General features: G+C 34.2%; 1 protein-coding gene across 1 annotated transcript in view; it reads right to left on the bottom strand.

The window, feature by feature from the left end:
• lrp1ba (low density lipoprotein receptor-related protein 1Ba) overlaps window positions 1-24,776 on the bottom strand; it is a 491,547-nt gene that overhangs the window by 212,763 nt on the left and 254,008 nt on the right. Inside the window, exons 18-21 of the mRNA XM_088930252.1 lie at window positions 16,042-16,158; window positions 9,547-9,627; window positions 7,150-7,317; window positions 4,850-5,032 (exon numbers count right to left, since the gene is read on the bottom strand). Coding sequence (XP_088786378.1) covers window positions 4,850-5,032; window positions 7,150-7,317; window positions 9,547-9,627; window positions 16,042-16,158 — 549 coding nt within the window. The remainder of the gene's footprint in view (window positions 1-4,849; window positions 5,033-7,149; window positions 7,318-9,546; window positions 9,628-16,041; window positions 16,159-24,776) is intronic.

The following is a 24,776-nucleotide window of genomic DNA, read 5'->3' as shown; positions in this document are numbered from 1 at the left end:
TTCAGTACCTGTAGTATTCACCAAGAGTGTACAGATGAGAGCCTCTTTAAAGTAAATGGTGTTTCTATTCTTATAAACAATAAGGAGAGGTAATTTTTGAATGGTACTGATAGATATTTAAGTTAGGATTATAGGAATCAATATAATTTGAAAAAAGGAACAAGTAAAGGTTTAGTCCATGCTGAAAACAGCATGGTGTGACACCCGAGGAAGGCTCCACAGCCAAGACTTTGTGTTTCTTTTCTTCTGTTTTCAGCAGGAATCAACCTTTACTTGTTTCTATGCAGCCTACGTGAGCCAACGCAGCTACTGTACAGTACCTACTTAAACTACTTTGGAATAACACCATGGAAATTGTATGGGGAGGGTTTTCAAGTACTTAAAAAACTGCAACTTGAGTTTAACATGAAGCACACTTTCCTCATTGTTCAAATTCTACAGTGGATGTGTATTTTACTTTTGTAAAGTGGTGCTATACACACTACTTACAGGGAACCATCCAGACAGGCAAGAAAGGACCATTACACCCTCTTTAATGAAAAATATTAAATAATTAAAGAAATGTACCAGGAACCATACATCCTTCTGCATGTGAGGGGAGGATTTAATTACCCTTGAAATGAAGATCCAAGATTCAAGTATGCTGTTGGAAATAAGCACGAAGTGGACGCTGAGCTATTTGTTATGCACTTTGCCCTTGAAGTGGAAATGAGGATTTAATGTTAGCGAAATGTGAAAACACTTAAATTACTCATATTAAAGTAGCAGTCTGAAAATCTATAATGAGTAGTAGAATGGGGTCATGCTTCTGTTGTTTTGTCACCATGCTTGTTACAAGATTGACAGAAACTTCTGCTCGCCTTCATAGGAATCAATTTAAGAAAATAGGAAAAAAAACTTCACTTAGATGAGGAGGAAGGATGGCAAAGTACAACAATGAGGAATGTCCTAATGAGAAATACATGTTCAAAAAGAAACACACTGAGCTGTTGTAGAAGATGATTAAAACCTTTTGCTAGACACAAGAGCAATAGCTATAAAGAAAGAAAAATCAACTTTTAAACTCAAATGTCTCACTAAAAAGACTAAAGAACAATCATACTCACTGTCAAGCAAGATTCCTATGTAAAATAAAAGGCAAAAAATGGAGATACAAGCAATACAGTATATCCAAGAAATGCAGATTTATGACAGATTGTTTTGTTTAGAAATATAACAATGTTTTGGCCATTTGGTTGGAGAGACATTTAAGCCATACAAGAATTTCAATATGTTTATATGGAACATACAAACAAAGGTTGCCTCTATTGTGATAACCAGCAACTTGATAAGGTACTTTTTTGATGAATGAAATAAAATATTGAACAGTAGACTTTTAGAATATCAATGATGCGCTGCCTCACCTTCTGTCTTTACGCTGGCTATAATTTCTGTGGTATTTGTTAATCAAATACATTGATGAGGATGTGCAGTGTGTTAACATTGAGCACTGATACTTAAGTATCAGCAAGATGAGGTACAGTAAATGGGAAAAAAAATCAGCCAGTGAATTGTCTGCCATACAGCTGGAATCTCCAATCCAGAGGTCACACAGTCCACACTGAGCCTGCCCAGTCTGGGGAAAATGGTTTGAGACGATCATTTGGTGAAAATGAAAGCTGCACTGAAGATAACAGGAAAAAAAACTCCACCAGTTCTGGTCATATACCATCTGGACAGTGTCACTGTTGCAGAGCCATCATCCTCATGTCTGCCCTCAGTCTGGATGATGCACACACCTTAATATGGTGTGCATGGAGGGGGTGAGTCGTTTCCAACTCTATTTGTTGATTTGTATGTAAATATGACACTTTGCTACAAAACAAGGATTGCCCTCAGTTACCTTCTGCATAATACCGAAAGGAAGAGACCCTGTGGCGCAGCGGCCTGCAGAGTTGGTTGAGTTGTAACTAACCAACACAATGCAGAGTATCGCTTCTTATGTGTCTGCCAGTAGGAAAGATTGCACAGTCAGCAGGGGTTTTTTCATTTGATTAACCTAGGATTCAGAGCTGGTCAGGCACAAGGGGTATCTGATTCATACTTTTGGAGACAAGTGTAGCAGAAGGTATTTCTTGATCTAAGAAATAATTGCATACAATGGATTTTCATTTCTTCAAAAATAAACATAAAATGACATTTCATAATTACCCTTTAGCTTGTGAAGAAATAATTAAGCCTACTGGTACCTTGTGACTTGAATGCTAAATAAATAAGTACAGTAAATAACAAAAGAAAATGAGGAATGTGATCAGACTCATATCAAAAGATATGTGATACAGTATGTTCACGTCTGAGAAAATACTTTGCTATTTTCTTCATTTAATTCAAGGTGCGCAGGTTCCATGTCTTACAGGTACACTTACAAAGTACTCATATAATTTAAGGAACTCACTATTCTGAAATAAAAGACAGAACATGCATTGTTTGTCAATTTATTGAAAGAAAAAAATTGTAGTACACATCTGCTGTAGAATACAACTGATAGGGTTTGGAAAATATGCCTCATCACTAGTTGAATTGAAGCGGTTGCAACAGCAGTTCCTGGCCTCAGCTTTAATCAGCTTTATTGATGAGCAATCCATAGAAAATGTCTGTTTACTTGATCTTCTATGGACCCTAATGAAAATATGTATTTCAAAAGACTATGATCCTTAATTCAGTAGAAAGGCTCTACAATGCTTTATAAAATGTTTTAATGGAAATTGAACAAAGAAAAGGGTTGGGTTCTTCAGCATTCAACTGGAAATCGATTTTATAGCACACATTTTCTTATACTTTTTGTTTTTATGAGCAATAGAAATGGAAAAATGTGACTTGTATGGTCATATAATTTATTCATCCCAGAAATCAGAAGTAAACAGCCAGGTAAAAATAAGTCAATGAATATATGCACATAGACAGTAATGAAACAATGGGAATGGAAATCTAACGTGCACACCGTGTATTCCTTTCGAATAACATAAAATGCTTCGAAATCAAATTGATATGCACGTCCTCTGTTCATTATCTCATAACGTCAGTGTTGGGGTGTGTTCCCTTTTCAATTAAAACTTAAAAGAATGCCAGAGTCCGGAAGAACTTTTTCATAACCAAACCCTTAAAAACATAAAAACATTTTTAAAGAAGGCATGTTCCTTCATTCTCAAATCCTCATTATGAATTAAGCTTCAGTGTTGCAAAAGCATCAAAAGAAGTAACTCATTATTATTTCAGATGTATATTTTAATTAAGCTCAGGCCAAGGTTTGAAAAAAAAAAACTAAGCAATGTTTGCAAGTACTGTATGTGTGTACTGTGTATTACAATATGTAATTTTCCAGGTTTAGCTATTTTTATGATGAACTGAAACCTTCTACTCATTGTCCTAGTAAGTTTGGTTTATGATTTAATTATTAATAATTTAGACCTAATATCAGCAATCATCTGCAACAGGATTTCTTTAGCTTATTGAAGACACTGGGATATGGACATTGTATATTTCTCCACACAGCCATAAGTAATGTTAATTACTTAACACCCTACTGTATCTTGCCTGTCATATTGATTTGTGATCTGGCAGTTCCAACGTGAAATAGTTTGTATCTCTTCTCAGTTGATAAGCAGAACTAGGTGTAGCTTCACATACTGTACAGTATATTTAAAACAAATCCACCAACTTTCACAATTGTGTATAACAAGATACAGGCATGTCAATCCATTGATGATCGTTAAGAATTAGTAATGTTAGATTTGCTCATTTCTCTTCACATAAAAATCCTTTCTAACTCGTGAAACTAAATTTCCAGTAACTAGGTCTTATTTGGACTAACACACACACTGTACCTACAGTAAGTTTCCTGTAGCTAAACATGACCTAGCTTCTGCTAAAGAACTCCAATAATCAGCTTCACCATCATTTTGGATAAGCATAATTGCATAAACGTCCTGGTCCCTGAAGTTAAAAAGAGGATCCAACTGTTAGAAAATATTCATTGCCCAAGAGAAGAAGGAGTCCATATGTCCTGGGGACAACTGTATGAATTGTGACTAAAAGCTCAATTTTCTTTGAAATACTATTTTGCAGCATAGATCAATGTAGCTCCAGAGCATCTATTTTTAAGGGCACATCTGATCCTTGGTCACAAGGGTAATTTAAATTCCCTACCTCCTTTGAATGGTAGACCAAGTAAAAAAAAAAACTTTTTATAATGTATGTGAAGCTGCACATGATAAAAAAAGAAACTAATTAATCCCACAAACAGAGCTGTATGTTCTGGGAATTTAAAAATTAACAGCTAAGACATACAATGGATGAGATGGATGAATCTTTATCTTGGAATCCCATATTTCACAGGTTAAAAAATTAAGCAGATTGAAATAAAGCTTGTTACATTAAAATTAAAATGAAGCAATCTCTTTTGATAATTATAATATTTTACATTTTTAAAGAAAACTTACAAGAACACATCAATATCAGATACTGTAGTTAAACCTGTTCCCCTCAAAATGTACAAATTTGAATTGAAAAACAAATTACTGTATATATGTTAAAAAACACAATGGAATGTGTTTTTTTTAATTCTCATACTATTCAAGTATGAAAAAGTTTATAGTTATGGTAATAATTATTTAAGGGAACTTAATACAGTATATTTATTATCACCAAAATTACTTTTTAGTTTATATTTGTATATAGCCCATACATTTGCAATCTCTGCTTTTAAGGTTAATTAAGGCAGAGGTAATTAAGGTAATTTTTAAAACATGCTCCAGCACAGGGTTCCTTCCTTATGTGAACAACGCCTTTCCAACAAGCCCCTTTATCTTACCTGAGACCTTGCAGGTGAACTTGGATTTTGGGTCACACATCCTCCTGGTGGCCCCACAGCTCTGCTCATCACTGCCATCTTCACAGTCTTTGTCCCCGTCACATCGCCAGCGCTCAGGAATGCACGTCCCATCACCCTGACAGTGGAACTCCTCGCTGCTACAGTCGCTGGGGGGATGCATGCCTGCGGACAAAATTGAGTCACCAATTAAGGCAAACTCAGCACAATTCTGTGGCCGAGGAAACCTTTCATTGCAACACATTAGTCCTGCAAAGCACCAATTTTTTTCCCCAAAGTGGGAAAATGTAAGTCCTCAATCATCAGTCATACATGTAAAGCATGTCAAGACTCCCAGCAGAGCAGATATATTTCAGTTTAGCCAGCTTACGCAGTAACTGGATGTTTAAGAGTCCTGGCTACAAATCTCCATTCTGATTGTCATTTAACACTGATGTCAAGGGCTGACATTTCAATTTAGAGCTTATGTTATCTCAATACTGCTTGGCTGATCACAGAGAGCATTTAAATATGAGGGTCAGGTTTGCATCTAAAGCTTTTCTCTCTTGGGTGAGAGTTACAATTTGCTGTTATTTAGGAATAAAAATAAATATTAAAAAATGGCAAACTTAATGAGGCATTCTGTGACAAAATAATGTAGAATACATGAAAATGCATCATCTGAAATTCTAATTAAACATTTTATTGATGGTGTAATTCTTAAAAAGTATTGTTAGAAAAATCTAAAGCATAATCCACTGTGCAAGTGGTTCAGATGTTAGAGCAACAAATTTTACCTGACCTTCTAGCATTAAAATTGAAATCACTCAGTAGCCATTTAAACTAGTCCTATGAATTGGCTGCCATTAAAGCTCAGGATGATTCATCAGAAAACTGTGGAAAGACCACAGATTCCCACAAGCACTCTTAAAAAAATGTTCAGTCAACCTGCACTTCAGCTTTGAAATCTAAATCTGAGTACTAGAGTATATGTGCAGAACCTGCTGTAATGTACTTTGAAAGGAAAGTTCATAGCTTACAGAGAGTATACAGAACAAGGACTGAAACAATACTTCATATTTGTATAAAATCAAAGATTAAGGTTTTAAACTGCTGGTGAATATTTTTCACTGGAGTTCTGAGTTAATTACCATTAAATGAAAAGATAATTTAGCAGCTGAAATGTCAGACAGCATTAATTACTTTATTCTTTTTTTATCAACTTTATACAGCTAATTTGCACCCTTAGTGTGTTTAATTCTCAATTTTAAGAAATACTGTACATGATCCCCAGCTGAAATGGTATTTTCCTTTATTCTTTATTCCTTTTAACTACAGTAGCTAGCAGAGACACCACGTGTGAAACTGCCCACAGTTTGCCACTCAGCACTGAACCCGGCTCCAGAGACCAAACCACTGCCTAAAAGGTTGGGGAAGAACACTGGGAAGGATTATGATGAATAACTTCTACATCTTTGTGACAGGCAAGTGAGATGTAACTATTTCAAGGTCCATCTCTGCAATACTCTATAATTAAAATAATTTAAAGGATTCAAGATCTAAGGGGATTTTCCAAAAAGAAAATAGGATTATAAAATAGGATTTTTTTATTGTTACTACGCTGCAGTCCAAATGAAATCTCTCAGAAGACACAAATGGATAAGAAAAATACTATTTTAATCTTGGCACATTTTCTGCAACCCTATCATGAAACAGATAACTCACATTCAACAGGCTCAGTAAATAAACTTAGCACTTGTAGAACCAGCAGCAACAGAAGCATTAAGCAACATTCGTAATAGCAGTAATTATAATCTGTATTTTATATAGCTTTATAGAACATCTCAAGGTACTCACAATAAAATAACAGAAGAAAAGAGACAGGTATAAAAACATTTAAAAACAAGTACAGGAAGCAAGGTTTTAGAGTTCTTTATTGGAAACTGCTATCACCACATCATTTGATTTATTTATTCTGAATGTTATTGTGGAAGGAAGCTAAAATGGGAGAAATATTCCCATGGATTTTAAGTTTAGATCTGAATTGAACCTGTTAAGAATATACTACCAGTAGTAGTAAAGACAGTGACAGCAGTTAATAACAGTAATGATCATGGAATTTACAGAAGTATTGGTAATAAACGATGTAGCATTAGAGGAGTACTCTAAGTATTTCTACTTAATAAAAATCCTGATTAATGAACACTGACTTCCATTCACTCAGATGATAAGATTGTGAGTATACTGGGATGAACAGTGTCAGACTCTACAAAAAGTGTGGCCACAGTATTTTAAAAACTAACCTGCTACTGTGCAAGTAGCATTAGTCTCATCACTAAAGTCACCACAATCATTGTCACCATCACAGGTCCAGTGATCTGGTATACACCTCCCACTGGAGCACTGGAACTGGACATCGGAGCAGGAGTGAGCACACCCAGTCTCATCGCTGCCATCACCACAGTCATCATCTGCAGGGATGGACATGCACCAAGGTTAGTCACACAGGACATTTTCTAAGGAACAGCTGTAACATGTACAGTATTTCCCACCATTATTTTTCAATGTGTAGTGTGTACTGCCTTAGTATGAACAATTGAAATCTAAATATCCTCATTGTGTACCTTGCTAATAACTTTATTTACAACAATATGCTAACCATTACAGGCTTGGACGGATCACTGCTCAATAAACGTAGAGAAGGCATCACTGACATTTGAAGTGCAGTTTAGCAATGATTGTTACACATAATCAGCTGGTGAATAACAATGGTGGAGTTTGAGAGTGCTAACTGTTATGCCTGTTACTGTATATTCTTTTATATGTAGAAACTACAAATTGAAATTAAAGTGGCAATTGTCTTAGAAGGTCCTCAAACAGTTTCTTTTTGCACCACATGTATTTATAGATTACATCTGTAAAAAGATAGTTATTACAGGTAACGTATTTATGACTCACCTCAGAATCCAGCTAGCTGATCAATAGTTACAATTAAATTATCAATATACTGTATGATAATTTTACGTAGGTAGAGGGTGAATCACATAAAACAGCACAAGATTAAAAGGACACAAATATATCCTTATTATATAAACAAAAGACCAGTACAAGAGTAAAATTGTGGTGTCCAGTCCTGGTCGTGGAGAGTCGGTGTTTCTGTGGAAATTAATTCCAGCTGACTTCCTAATGAGCTAAACCAGTTGATTCCTTTTCAACAGCTCCTCTCAGCTCTTCAGGTGCTGCTGCTTTAGAGAAGTCTGAAACACCAGAAGGCCCACCGGCCCTCCAGGAGCAGGACTGGACCCTTAATCCTGAAATAAAGTATAGTGTCTCAATGATAAAAATCTGAAAATGTTAGACAAGGATGGGGGAAGTAGTTACATGTAGTATTAATTAACTGTCTATTACTACATGAATAGTTGGCTCAGGTTTTCACCAAGAAAGAAAAACAATAACATGCCTTAGATTTAGTAAAGACAAATGTCCGTATTAAATAATTTTAATATACAGGGGGAAACTGGTAAATTGGTATTAAAAGCACTGCAGATAATTAAATCTCTAAGGCCTGATGATATGCTACCAAATGCACTTAAAGGAACAAAATTTACCCTTTCATTATAAGATACTCCTATGGGCTCTGGTCTTCTTCGGACTGATTTCACAGCAGCAATATTGTTTTTGGAACCTGGTGACCACAATTGTACTTACTATGTGAACATGATAGCCTTTGATTTAAATGACACAAATGTATCCATATCATAACATTTCCTTTGCCTTTTTACAGTTATCTACACTTAGTTGTGTCAATGAAAATTCACGTGTCTTTCACACACACAACTTCTTCAACCTCAGTGTTTCCTAATTTATAACTATTGTTTGCTTTGCTCCCTGCATTCTCTTCAATAGTCAAAATTAAATGTCATTGATTAAATGTTTGTCCAGTCTTGAATAATATTTAAATGTTTAAATATATAAGACAAGTGCAAACATGAAGGTAACCTAAACATTAACTAGAGTATATAACAGGAGAAACACTAAAGAAGAAACTTATGAACAACTAATGTGGAGAATCAAATAAAAGAGCTAACAGAATGTTAGAATAAATGCTTAAAACTGATCTGAATGTAAATCAAGGGATGTTTGGATATTCAAACCAAATGATATAGCCAAGGCAAATGGTTTTTACTCTGTTATTGCTGCTCTCATGTTCTGTTAAAATTATGAAATGCACTAGTAAGGCCTCATTTGAAAGACTGTATCCAGTGGTAATTGCCACAATACAAAGTGTATACTTTTGCTTGGAAATCACTCCAAAGAAGAACTCGATACATGTACTATACAACTTAAAGGAATGCCCTATAGTGACAGACTAATATATATATTTAGTCCTTGAACAGAGATAACTATGAAGGGTCCTGCTTCAAATCCTCAAAGGCATTGAAAAATTGAACCCCATGCTCTTCTCCACCATCAACAATGAAAAACAAACCAGAGTCCATTTACAACTAAAAACGGGAGGTACAGTACTTCTTTACACAAAGTATTACATTAATGCTGTACAACCCACCCACAATGTTGTCAGAACCAATAATTGTTTCTATCACAAAGTGTCTAGATGAAAGAATAAATGAATGAATTTCTTATATTCTCAGAATGACAGCTTTACCCTTATTATTGACTCATGGGCTACCTTTACTTACCCGAATCACAGTGCCATTTCACGCTGATGCACCTTCCATTGGCACAGCCAAATTGTGTCAGGGCTTCACAGGTAGGAAAAGCTGTTAATGGCATTAACACATCTCAAATCAATTATATGTTTTACTTTTTGGTCCTTTGTCTTGCATATTTTACTTCTGTCGCATTACGGATTCCCTTAAAAAACATTGACTTACTCAGCGACTGATTAGTGATAATCAACCTATAGTTTAGTCAAAGCAGAACTAAACTGATCTGTACCAAAGCTAGGCTGTCTATCTGTACCCTAATGAACAAACCTTCCACATCAAAGGGAAAGTTTTAACTTTCGCAAATCATTCAACTGTAAAAATGTCAAAATATAATAACTGCTAAGAAAAAACAGAATTCTTTTGAACTATTGGGCACAAGTTTTTCCTGAAGAAAAAATAAATAAAAGTCTGCATCTCCGTAAAGGAGCAATTTAAGTTTTGAACAAAAAAGTAATGTTTTATCTCCTGTAGTGAAAACTTAGAAATGGACATGAAACATTCATTAGATGCATTATTGACTTTTTTGGTGGTTTTTTTTCTTTGCTGGAAAATATTTTTTATGTGACACTCTAATTCAGCTTTTGTTGTTGCTTAAAACTATTAAATAAATCTAGCAGAAAGTTTATCTTTTTAAAAACCTATTCAATTTCTACCTTCCCATCGAAGAGATGAACCACTTTGGGTTAATATTTATAAACATATGCTTGGAAAGATCAAGATAAAGTATAGCCATATCAATTTTAACTACAAATATAATATGTTTACCTTTGTTGGCCAATTGTTCCAGTCAAAATCAATGAAATAAGATAAATTGGCACAAATCTCAAATGTGATGCATATATATATATAATATATAGAAATACAGTATATATATGTATATGTTATAGATAATATATAGTGTACAGCACAATATAAAAAGCCATCCAGATTTATTCATGCTCCAGATGAAATAGGAAAAAAAGATAAATCTGTTTAAATAAAATCAAATGAATCAAAAGTTCTGATAACATTCTGCTCTTTGGAATGACAATAGAAACCTCAAGAACTTTAGAGGCCTTCAATGGTTTCCTGTTTCCCTGGGGTGTAAGAAAAGGTAACACACAGAAGATATTCTGTAGCAGTATCATCATGGTCAAGGTCATTGAGGTCTCTGAAGACTGCAGGCGAAAGGTTACTGACCTCTACAAGTTGGATAATGACTACAGAAGAATCCACAAAAAAAATGAATCTACGACTTTCCACTTGATAGTGTCCATTATCAAGAAATTTAAGGATGCAGGTGTCATGGCATCTCTGCCAGGAAGAGGACACAAGTGTACAGTATCTTGCTACCCACGAAAAAAGTGGTTCGGGAGGCAATCATACTGTACATCCAAAAGCAACAGTTGGAGAAAGCATCTCGAGGATTGCAATAAGTATCGAAACCTCCTATTCAACATCGCCAGCTAAGGGTTGCAAGGAAGAAGCCTTCCACGGGTGAAACACAAAAACCCATTACTTGAATTTTCCTAATTTCATGTCAATTAGAACCATGTTCTATGGTGTGATGAACATCAAACTTTTTGGACATGCTCATCAGCGTGAATTCTGATGTAAGAGAGTTCTGCTCATGTTACGAAAACAACGAGAACAAAAGGTGTGTGTGTGTGTGTGTGTGTGTGTGTGTGTGTGTGTGTGTGTGTGTGTATATGGTGGTGGTGGGGGGTCTGTTATGTTTTAGGACTGTTTTGGATCTGTGAGTCTAGTAGTTCTTGTAATCCAAGAATCATTAACTTCCAACACGTACCTAGACATTATGTTCGAATGCTTGATTTTCTTTGCCACAAAGCTCAAGCTTGTCTGAAAGTGGGCAAGCCAGAATGACATTAATTTAAATAAAAAATCCAAACCGACAAACAGATGGGTAACCGTACTCAAATTAAATGCTTGCTAGCCACCACAATCTCTAGACATCAATCCAATCAAACATCTGTGGTTCAATATAAACTGAAGAGTGCAGTTTACAAACAAAAACCAAAGGGTGCAAAAGACCTAGAGCAATTCGACCTCGAGGAATGGTCATTAGCTTCTTAAGCTATTTTCAGATGTATGTTTGAAATATGAACTATGATTGCAACAGATATAATATATAGATGTAAAACTATATGTTTTGCATAACTGTATTTGCTATTTTAAGTAAATGAGAATACTTCAATTAGGCTTAAAATAACAATTATGCTATTTTGTGGACTGATCAGTTGAAAACCAATTGTTTTTCTCTGTGGGACACAATAATGTATTCTATTATTAAATGTATTAAGATTTTGTGTCAAATATCTGGACTCTGCATCTCAGAAAGAAAGATACTGCTGTTGATTTGACTTTTTTAGATATTATACAAACAGCTCTTTTTGAAGCTAGTGTCCAATTACTGTTAAAACTTCACATTGATTGTTGCTTGACTTAGACAGAGATCTTTAAAAGAATTGTTTACAAAGGAGGTTTAGCATATTGAAGTTTATTTATGCTGTACACATTTTCCTTGTATGCATCCCTTTCAAAACAGTACATTATTTTCATCCTTAATAAAATAAGTTATTCATCTCATTTTTATTTTAACTATTACTATATAATCTAGACTGCAAAGCTTAGAATGAAAACAACATTGATAGACAGTGATGGCTCTTGCTGAGCAAAACAAATGGGCACTACAAAAAGCCAAACACCTCTGTAATTAACCAACATCTGTTAGTTAATTCTTACAACATGGTTTAAAAACAAAATTGTATTCTTTCTCTCTAGTCAACATGAATTCACTGGGAAAAAAAATATTTTTTCATTTAAATAAAGTGGATTCTTGGTAATGTGCAAATTAATTTTAGCAGAGATCAGCCCCACTTTTTATCAACACAAGAATTAAGTTTCAGTTGGTATTATGAACTGCATACCAATGAATGGAGATTTCAAAGCAGTATTGAGTCCAAGATGAATGTACATTCAATATGGCTAATGCTTAGTATTTAATAAGGCCATCTCTTGGTATATTCATGCAAATCTGTGGCAAAGCTTTCCTTTTACCCAAGTAATTTAAAAACATACTGCACTGACTTGAAAATGTGAAATGTGAGTGTTCCCCCCACTTGCTTGTCTTGCAAATTGTTTTCCTGTACTGTATGTCTTGCTGACCTGACAGGATTTATTAGGCCACATGTTCCTGTACTTCAAAGCCACCAAACTACAGTATGTACTGTATACTGTATGTTGTGGACTTGTTGCTTGTTTAAAAAAAGTACTTGAAAATAAGTATCTGCTGTCATAATAATATGTTTGAAAGCATTTTATTTATTTTGTGAGTGTGCTGTTTTGGTCCTTTCCCATGAACAGTATTGTTTCCAAAAGATGCACCTTTTTTTCTACAGGTTTATCTTTACATTACAAAAAAAGAACAGCTCTAGCAAAGTTGTCAATTTAAGACCAAAAGCCACCTGCAAGTCATGCAAATAAATAAAAAAGCTCAAAATTGAGAAAGCTTTCAAAACAGTTGTGTCCTGTGGTCCTAGATTGTGCTGTATGTTTGTGAAAACATATTTGACAATGTTCTTATTTTAAGTTATATTGAAGATCATTATCTTTATTATATTTTTTGAAGCCCATACAGCTCCTTAATAACACTTTACAGGATTTTCAAACACCCTGTTTGTTGAAAATGATTTTACCATACACCCAAATTAAATTGTACCATTCACTAAAATTTCTAAACGCAACATCCAACCTAATAGGACCTTTTGTTCCAAAGTCTTCACACAGCCCTTAGCAGAGAATATAATAGTTACATTATTGAGGAAATTACTTCTGAATGGCTTTTCTTTCATTTTGTTCTGATTCACCTGGAGTGACTCTTACTCTTAAAAACAAGTACCACTGGAAATACTCCACCAGGGGGGATGCAGAATGTATTTCACTAGTGTTTTTGAATGCTCCTCCCAGATAAAAAAGAATGACAAATATAAATTCTTATAGGCAATTAAACTGCAGTAAGCAACCACATTAAAGAAAATTAGAATTCTGTAAGAATTGGCTTGAGCTAGAGTGTGGTGCATTAGAAGTAAGAGATGCTGTGGAAGTTTTCATGGAGTCCCAGGGAAAAAAAAACTAATATTGTTAAAGCAATGGCTCCTGCCACAGTTTACAGAAAAGCTATTCAGTTAGGAAGGAATAATTTAAGGCAACTCATATTTCAAAGGAATACTACTTACAGTAGGAGCTATAGATAACACGTTTGAGTTGCTACAGTAGCAAAAACATCCACACTGTTTATTTTAAAGAGAAGAATTGTGCAAACTTTTTAAGGTCTGCGTACTGCGGTTATCACAATATACATCCAGATGTGTACTTCATGATTTCATTTCCACAGGACTGTCCTTTAATATGTTTCTTGCCCTTGACTCAAAATGAGGTTGTTCGGATGTGGTTACCCATATTTCTGAAATGCTTGACAGAATCTGTAACTGTAAGCATTTTTACATTACCTCCATTCTGTCAAAATGTAACAGCTTTTCACTGCATTGCCTTTTTTCATTAACATGAATACAAGGGTAAGACTTTATAATAAGGTTAAATAAATCCCTCATTAACCTCAAATTAATCCTTAAATGTGGTATATTTGGTATATGGTATTATATATTTGGTATATAAGTGGTATAATAATACATATCTGTTCATGTATACAGTACATATAATAAACCTACTCTGTCCTCCTCCCAGTGGTGAGCATATTGGTGCTGCACACTGGTGTTGGTGGAGGGGTTCCCCATTACCATATACTGTAAGTGCTTTGAGTGGAGTGTCCAGAAAAGCTCTATATAAGTGTAAGGGATTATTATTATTATTTACTATATATACACTATAACTTTTTAAAATTATATATATATATATCATTTTAAAGCCTTCTTGTTTGCTTATATTTTCCCCAGAGCATATATACAGATTTTGATGCATAGATATTTTTTATTACTACTTTTGTTCAAAACCTAAATCACCTCACACTGAAGATTTCTAATGGTAAGTTAAAATAAATGTATAAAAATAAAGATCCCCCCTCTTGTAGTTATGACCATGTGCTTTGGGCCATTCTCTTGCTGAATGGTGAATGTCTAATGCCTTTCCTCAAATTTGTCCCTGTGTAGTTCTGAAAGCTTCTTTAGCCTTCATAGCTGAAGCTTTACTTGAAAATCAGTACCGGACTAAGAACCTAACAGAGTGAAACACCATGAATGAATTATCGCATATAAATAGATCTCAACCAATTGTGTGGCTTCTTAAGATAATTTTATGCACCTACAGAACATTGATTTAGTTGTTCTGGTTGCGGTCTGCTTCAGAATGTGGTAGGCTGCAAAGGAACATGTAAAGGCCAATACCTCACTGAAAAATTGTAAGGAAACACAATGAAAAAAACTCTACAGTTCCCTCTTTCTATTTTTCAATGGGAAATTAACCGTTACTTGTTCCTAAATTATTTTTAGGTTTTACCACATCAAAGGGTATGAATACTTATGCAATCAGGACTTTTTCCATTATTTTTTATATTATCCATTTAATAACATTAACATTATCCATTTAATAACATCAATGTTTGTTTTTTAATATGTGAAGCAGGTTGTATAGTAATTATTAAAGTAATAGTTAATTCAAAGTGTCAGGACTGCAAGCTTTAAATCAACAAAATGTGAAAAATGGTCTGAATATTTTAACAAGGCATTATATTACAACAGACATTTATACATGAAGTAAATACTGTATTTTAACTGATCTATTCATAATAATTATAAAAAGTTCATAATATATTAAGGATTAATGAAGGGTTTATTACTGAACAGTATATAATGTGTTACAATAACAATATTATAAAGTGTTACTAATATAAGGTCTAATTTAGAAACTAAAGTTGAAAACTGTTTTCCATCATTACTCATCCTCAGATCTCTGCTCTGGTTTTCTGTAGTCTAATTTATCTTTACACACATTCCAAAATCAAAATATGCTGCACTTGTTTGTCTGTGAGCGTCTTTCCCACAAATCAAACAAAAAAATTCCCATGACAATTTGTGAGTGAATTAAAGGAAGTCTGTGTGTAGGAGGGGGTATTTGAGAAATATGGCATTTTGCTTTTTTCTTCATTTCTTCAGAACCCTTTTGAATCTCAGAGATTTGTTTTTTTACCTTCATCCTTATACACAAGGTAAACAGCACTAAAAATGTTAAACTGTTTTGGTGACTAAATATACAGTAAACTATAAATCAAGATCTCATTTCTAATGTATATTTACTATTGCATGTGTTGGATCTATTTTTAGGCAAAATGCCAACCTGTTTCAGATTCTTTCTGCAAAGAATCATAAAGCATTGGTTCATACATATATCAGACACCTGCAGCCCTTTGCTTAGGAAGCTTACTCTCGATGGGCATTGCCATCACAAACTCACCACACAAAGGAGCTTCATCAGACTGGTCTCCACAGTCATCATCTCGATCACAGAGCCAGGAGACTGGGATGCAGCGCCCGTTACGACAGGCAAACTGGCCGGGCTGGCAAGTCTGAGCTGAGGGGAAAAAGCAAAAGCAGACAACATTAAAACGCAAAGAAACCTGCAAAGCAAGCAGAAATTGCACAACATAGCAAAGGAAATAAAAAATTAAGACTGTGTGCATGGATAAGAAGATAACTAAGGAGAAGAGACAACACAGTTGAAAATAATGTACATACAGTATGTGACTAATATGGAAGTTTACAGTATTTTCATGCTGCTTGGCAAGATATTTACATCATTTCTTAAAATTGTGATAATTTTGCAAATAAATTCCAAATAAAATTGGAGGCAAATAAACAATCCAAAAAAACAATATTATACAAAACAAAAATTCTATTATTTTCTCACACACCAGCCTCAACTCAAATTAAGTTTTGATTTAATTGCAACACTAGTGTTTTGTATAAACACATTTTAAAGGGACGATATAAATCCATCAACACTGTTATACCCTTACTTGTCAGAATCCCAATCAATTTGATTAATCTTACTTGTCTATTTTCCAGAAAATTACATTCTGAATGAGAATTTAAAATAATTGTTAAATTCATATCTTATCAGAGGTGAAACGCACTTGCTTTCCTTGAAAGAATAAAGAAAGAAAGCAAAAAATGATTACAATCCATATGGTCATAAAGAATGTCCAGATAAGTCCTCTCTTATCACTTCTTGATTGAGGAGCTATATTCTTTAATAATTAAATCGGTTGTGTCTCTTCTAGATGTCACAGACTCACATCCTATGATGCAATTGGTTGCTCCAGGAAAGCAAATGCAATGATAACAATCAACACAAATTACAGTACATATAAGAAACTGAATCTGAAGTTGAATAATGAGGTTTATTAGAGCTCTGTATCTTCTTGTACAGTACATGTAAATGCAACATTTTATTTAATCTATCAAGTAAAACAAAAAAACCCTTATATCAGCCAAGGGCTGAGGGAGTTCTTTAATGCACAGCCATCTCAGTATGTATTAAAGCTTAGTCACCTGCTCTTGATTGTCACATCCCTCAGGTTTCAGTCATAAGTCCCAACTTAAAAAAAACCTGTTTTATATCAATTCTGATGCACACGGAAGGAAAAGCCACAAGATCCTCTGTTTGCTTTTGTATCTATAGCCAGTGATCTCAAGCCATCCATCTGGAACTCATTTTGCCATCACTGATAGACTTAAAAGTTTGGCTAGATCTTGCGTTAATGTCAATTCAATGCAAAACAAATTCAAAGACAAGAAATCTGAGAGCCAAGAGACACGGGATGTTTTGACACCAGCAGCTAGCGCCTTCCTCTTCAAGCAGAACCTGCTTCATTTGGAAGTATGTTTTCAGTAAATATCTGACTGTCAGGAAATTTCTTAGAATTTTATTTGACTTAAAATTTGACCACTCAAAACATTCCTAAGCTGCATTTACTCATATGCCAAGAATATGTAACTGCAAAAAAGAAAAAGAAAAATAAGCCAAAAGTTTCAATGTCACAATCTAGAAGAAGAGGAAGATATATCTCCACATACTATATACAGTATCAGAAGAAAACATCCATCCATTATGCGTAAGGTCTTTTTTCCTGGTTAAGGTCACAGCAACTCAGAGTCTATCCTAGAAGTACAGCATCCAGGAGTGACAACACCCTGGATAGGACTCCAGTCCATCATCATACACAGAGCACATAAGGACAATGAAGAGACACTAAGGATAGGACAACTGATTCACAGTAAGGGCAAGGGCATAAGAAAGGTTACAGTATATAGGAGAGGTGGCCTTCTGCCTCACCTACAGTAGCTTTTTTTGAAGTTAGTAGTGAATTGATCTAAGGATCTTATCCAACTGTTTCTTAAAAGAAGAGTTTTGACTTCAACGACTTGGCTGGGTAGCTAATTCTATACTCTCACAACACTTACAGTATGTAACATAGTGCCTCATGTTCAGATTCAAACATACTTCTACAAATTTCCACTTTTGATCTGCTGTTCATGTTTCAGTCTTGATAATGAAGTATGCAGAAGTATGCATCTGCGGTTTTGTGTACATTTATATTCTTTTATTAATAAAACAGTTCAAATTGAACATCCAAGTTGTGATTATTCACTTTAAAAGTTGTGTGTTCATCAATAACCTATTGATGCATGCCAAATTTAGTACTTTACTGCCCAGAGAAAATTGATAAGTGGCACTTGTGCAGTAAATGTTAGTGAAACTGTAGCTTCATTAAATCTGTTTTAGTATTTCTTTAAATCTGCTTTGATTCCATATACATAATTAGGGGAAATTTTGATAGTGGGAATTAAAAAAAAATATATAATCATTTCTGAATCATGTTATTGATTTATGGATATAAATACCACTTTATATAGTTGGTAGTGGTAGTTGAAAATTAAAAATAAGGTATCATTGAACAGTATTCAATGAATAAGTACTTCTTCATAAACATTTTCTTCCTTTAATTCTTTAACCCTGTTACTTGCTGTGGTTATTTTGAGAAATTTTTGACATGCTTGTTTTAACTAAAATGTACCACGGACACAAGGTTCAAAATAAAGACAACAAACATTTACTTGAACAAACATAAGTCACATAATTACTTGCCGAATCCAAGAAAGCAGAACTTCTGCGAGATGTAATTTTTGCAGACAGTTTCCCAAGCAGTTTTTCTGAGGATTTTCTACTTATTTTTTCCTGTTTTATTTTGGAATTATCTGTTTGTTCTCTAATTTATTCACTTCTTAAATACATCCCTTTAAGTATGAAAATTTGTTTTTCCTCAAAATGTGTTTGCACATTTTATATTTCAATGGTATTAATTTTTTAATACATTTCAAATAACTTATTCTTTTCAACTACTGTATGTTACTGTCATGTTGAAGGTGGTACCCTCATGTCAGCTATGGTAATTATAAATGTATTCATCTAAAATAAATTGTATTTTAATTACATCTATTTTGTTAATTCACACAAAAAGAGGAATATTATCTAATTCGCTCAAATTGAATATTTTTTATTATTTAAAATATTACTTTCGTGAGTAAAAGGTGGCAGTAATTTTTTTGTGCGATTTCATATTTTCTAGAGGTTTAATCAAAATTCCTCTTTAAATAAAACAATCTCAAAATAAAAAATAGGGCAAGTGAATACTCATGATATTGGAGGAGAGAGTATTTTCCTTCCCCCACTCCAAAACACTGCGAACAATTGAAATGTTAAATTACCCACTGTTGTTTTTTGTCAATGGACAGCAGACCATTACTGTATGCTACTGTATTTGCAAGAGGAATTAAGGGGAATCACTTCAATATAGAGCAGTGTGTTGATTTCTACACTAGATTTTTTTATTTTTGTTATTGTTTTTTAAAATAAACAGTACATAAATGTAGAAGTGTATAAAAATAGACCAGTTAAAGAAAATCTGTTCAGTTATTGTCTGCACTCTGCTGTCCTGGGTTTTACCCAGTCCTATATACTGTAGATTCAATGAGCTCCAGTGATTTTCTTCAAGGAGAAGAAGCCACAATTTTGTTACAATATACCAATAAGTACGACAAAACACTTTTGATTTATAATGTTTTTTTTTGGTGTGTTTCTCAGTAATTCTGTGTAAGTTTCAGATCGGTGTTTTTTCTTATTTTATTTTCAAAACTTGAAAATAAACTAATTAGTTTGCAAGCAATTAGAACATCAGTAATTTATTATTTGTTGATTATATATTATATTAATTTACAGTATAACGGTTCTTTGTAGCGTAAATGGAAAATGAAACTTTTCGATCAAATACTCATGGCATTAAATACATAAAGAAAATGCATTTCTCAGTATCCCACATATTCAGTTTATATATAAATAATTAAAATGACTGATGTTATAATTCACTACTCAAAATTTATTTCGATCCGACAAATATTTTATGTATTTAATTGCTTTTAAATCTGATAGTTTTAAAGCAACTGTGGATCATATTTTTACGATCAAAATATAAATGGAATTATATTTTTTCCAATTAATATTTATACACAATTACTAATTATTCTGTATGTATTTAAAATATATAATTCTGGTAGTGTTATACAGTATTATACTATAACGTCCTTCAGATGAGATGTGAAACCGAAGTCCTGACTCTCTGTGGTCATTAAAAATCCCAGGGCGTTTCTCGAAAAGAGTAGGGGTGTAACCCGGGCATCCTGGCCAAATTTCCCATTGCCCCTTACCAATCATGGCCTCCTAATAATCCCCATTATGAATTGGCTTAATTACTCTGCTCTCCTCCCCACTGAGAGCTGATGGGTGGTGAGCGTACTGGCGCACTATGGCTGCCGTCGCATCATCCAGGTGGGGATGCACACTGTTGGTGTTGGAGGGGAGTCCTCATTACCTGTAAAGTGCTTTGAGTGGAGTGTCCAGAAAAGCACTATACAGTATAAGTGTAAGCAATTATTATTATGATGACATACAGGAGATGTGTGTTATATGGTATTTTTAAAAAATTGTCGCTAGGACAGTATGATGCATAGTGCAGGAAAGCACGAACGGGTTAATAAACACTTAATACTAAAATTTAGATTTACTTTTTACAAAGTATGAAAGATATGTTAAAAGTCCTTCTTTAAAATATTTATAATTTGCAGATGATATTTTTGATGAGATATTTTAATACTGTACTAATTTGTCTGACAACCACACATAGTGTAGCTGTGGATTTACTGCACTACCTGGCAGTTTCACAGAGTACTGCATCAGAATATTAACAAAAATAGAAACACCATGATACGGTATTGTCCGTCATACCACACTACGGTATACTGACTGACACTTTGCACATTCTATTGTAGATGGCTCCATCTGTACAGTACATCACCAAATTTGGAATTTTCTTCCCTTAGCTGTACTCTGAGTTCCATTTATTAATATTTCCAAAAGATTTTGTTTTGTATCCTCTTCCTGTGTCTATATTTTAAAGTTTTAGAAAAAGCTACCAGCTCATAATAAATTAAGTATGATACAAATGGAGAATATTAAAGACCATGTTAATGCCTGTGTTTAAAACAGTATAATATACGGTAATTCAAATAAAAAATGACAAAGGACACAAAGAAACAATGAATATTCTTCTATAGCAATAAACATTACTAAAATCTCATGTAAAAGTCTTAACAGAATGTAGCTTTAAAATAAACTATTACAATTATATTATCAAGAAAATAATTTTTGATAGAAATAAAACGTCAGCAGAAAATGTCAAGAAAGGCGTGAATAAAATTGTAACACATTGAACAGTTTATATTTTATTGCAGTCAGTGTAGCCTGTAGTGCCTCTTTGAGCTGTGCTTAGTACTTTTAATAACAACCCCAATTAAAGTTATTTGTCTTTATAAATGTCTGTGTATTAGATGATAGGCTGATAATTCAATGCAAAGAGCATTTCCATTTTAAAGGCCTTTCATAGCAGTAATGGCTTGAGAATACACTGTATTCAAGCACTATATAAATGCAAGACATGTCCCTAATTTGCAATTCTTGTCCTGTGTCCTGAGGGGATTGTCCATGAAATCCTGTGTTATTCTCTAAAAAAAACGATGGTAATTGCATTTTATTACATAATTAACATAAAAACTAAATCCATGTAAAAGGAACTGGAAATGTCTTTCGAAGACTTAAACCTCAAAATCACTGATTTATGTTTGTTGATTTATGAAACTAAAATGTAGATTTATTTTATACAAAGTATGAAAGCTGTGTTAAAGGTCCTTCTTTAAAATATTTAAAAATTGCCGATTATATTTTTGATTAAATATTTTAATGCGACACTTAACTTTTTACTAGTTTTAACTACTATTCAGGTTTATATCAGTGCACAACATCTAAACACATGATAAATCAAGATATTTTATATCAGCTACATAAAAACTGATCAAATGAAATATGAAAGGTTTTAAGACTGAAATGTTTCATTTGAGATAATATTCATCACAGACTGTACAATTCTCTATATGAATTTACATGGACTACATAAGTAGCATAATTACAAACAAGTGATGGCGATTCTTCACATTGTGTCTCTTTTTACAGACTATTTAGATTGTTTACATAGTACTTACCTATTGCTGTTAAGTTATTTCATTCAGTAAATATATATATACTCACTTGTAATTACACATAGCTAAAACAATCTGTGCTGAATTCTCTCACTGTTGTATATGACACATTTACTTTGAAATAACTGCCACTGTCGTGAAGCTGCCTCTCAGTAAAAAAAACGTTATCTGCATTAAAACGTGGGATGATATGAAGGCTGATGGTAAAATAGTGAGCAATTGTACATGTTTTTTAAACAACTTTTGATGTTACGTTTTCCTTTAAACAGAACAAATACCTTACAAAACCAAAAAAAATGTGTCCCTTATCCTAGCACCACCCTCTGCCAGAGTTTACACACAAAGATCCACAAAACAAAGCCAGGCAGTTACAAGAGCAGCCTGCATGAGATGCACAACAACATATTTACTTTCTTCGCAGGCTACAAGGTTTTGGTGCAGCAGTCAGGTTCTGTCCGTGTCCGTGTCCGTTCTGCCCGGACTCTTGAGGATGTATTCTAAGTTAGTGGGGCAGCCACTTGACAGAGCTTTCACACTACAAGAGTATTGTATGTTGAGACTAGCTGTTACCGAGACTATCTGATCCCTCACATTCTTTGTGCACAAAGAATACCAATAGATGTTTTAGACTCCCTCCAACTCCTTCAATGTAGATGTAACAAAATGAGGACTTTCTTTATCCCACATTCAACTACTAAAGAAATAAGTTCACAGTAAAGGAGTATTGGTTCATGGGCAAGTGCAATTACTGGTGAAACATGAAGGGCTATTGTGCAATTATAGGGGCTTAAGATGATTGTTAAAGGTTCTTTAAGGTTCTGGTAGCCTACAGTATGTGGATTCCTGTAGAAGTGGGGTGTAATTACTATGTATGGGCTGATGCCCATTACATAAATGTGTATTTATTTTTAATGTAATGTTTATATGTTCTGTTTTTGGTTTTAGTATGTCTAAGTGTAAAACATACTGTAGCTGCTTGGATGCTAAACAGATTTCTGAGAAATAAGTACTACAGTATCATAAACAATCCAGTCAGCCCCACACACACACCAACGGTGCCTGAGCTCTCAAGTCCTGGACGATTGATTTTGGGCCTTGGAGTGGAGTGAATTTGTTTGGTGATGGGATGTCGATTAGAACTCTTAAGAACAGTTGTTTCTCTTAGTCCGTTATTCAAAGTTGTTTTCCTGGTAATTCAGGCGGCACAGCCACCTGAATGATGGTGGTTTTCTCAGTTAGGAACCACAGCAGTGGACAGAGGTAACTATATACAGTACGTAATAGAAAATGTTACCCAGCTGACTGCCTTTGTGTAAGAGGAACTTTTTTTTTGTCACATGTGCAATTTCTATTTTTTAAAAAGGATTCATAATTTCTCCATAGATGAAACAAAAATGGTTTGTTTCAAAATGATTGTGCATATCTCTTGGCTGAATGTGTATTTTTTAAAAATGTTTTTAATTAAACTGTCACCTCTCAAAACAGAAGGACATGCCATACTGTACATGCTAAACATTACATTGACAGTTAGCAAAATTTGATTTGAGAAATCAAACCATATGTTCAGTAATTTCAATCACTGTATTAAAGCCAAAAGAAAAGCCTTGACAACAACACTACCACCACTTTAATCTATTTCCTTTTATTAGATAATTGTGATGTTTAAAATAAAAAAAAATCTTTGTAAGTGAAAAAACATGAAAACCTAAAAGTTTAGTGCATGTCTGGAAAATGTGTTAACCCTGTTCTTGAAAAAAGTGAAGTTTGTGAAAAAGAATATTGATGACAGCCAGCTGTCTTACTGTTCCTTTGCCAATTCATGGTGCAATCAATCCACAGTGGAAAGAAAAAAAAGATTTTTGTCCTATGCAGATTTGGTAATATTTAATCCCCTAAAGCATTTCAACACCACCAACTGCAAGGTAACACTGAGGATTTAATGCAATTTCTTCTCTCCAGTCTCACCACCAATTAGATTGGAGGCCTAATCAGCAGATATACAGTAGCTGGAATCCTGGGCCCCAGAGGACTGTTCTCAAAATGTGTGTTTACTGAAGGTTTTTGCATACAGTAGATAGCTTTTGGCTGGTGTTCCACTCCATCACTTAGTTAATACTGTAGAATTAAGTCTTGGGATTATCCTAAAATGTGGTCTGCTGTCAACTCAAATGAATTCCACTCCACATTGTTGTTTCCATCAGCAGGGATAACTGCACTGCAGTGATGTACTGTACAGCCTTTTGATACCCTCACTGTTGCTACTTCTTGTGACCACTATCATGCCACTACTGATAATCCTCCTGTGAATAAAACTGCCACCGCAAACCTATACCCAACAGCGAAGACTAACAGCACAAGACACAAATGTACTGAACGTACATCCCTAGGTGATGCTCCACTGAGAGCTCTATATATCACAAACAGTGGCGTACAGGAAACAAGCAAGCAGCAGGTATTAATATTCCACAAAGTAAGTCAACGGCCCAGCAGGACTACTGGGAATGGAAAATTTGGTGCGCACATGAAGTACATGAAGTTTTA

The sequence above is a fragment of the Atractosteus spatula genome, chromosome 13 (assembly GCF_055471065.1).
Source record: "Atractosteus spatula isolate fAtrSpa1 chromosome 13, fAtrSpa1.hap1, whole genome shotgun sequence".
Lineage (NCBI taxonomy): Eukaryota > Metazoa > Chordata > Actinopteri > Semionotiformes > Lepisosteidae > Atractosteus > Atractosteus spatula.
Note: the sequence above shows the minus strand (reverse complement) of the source record. Positions and strands in the feature narration are given on the sequence as shown.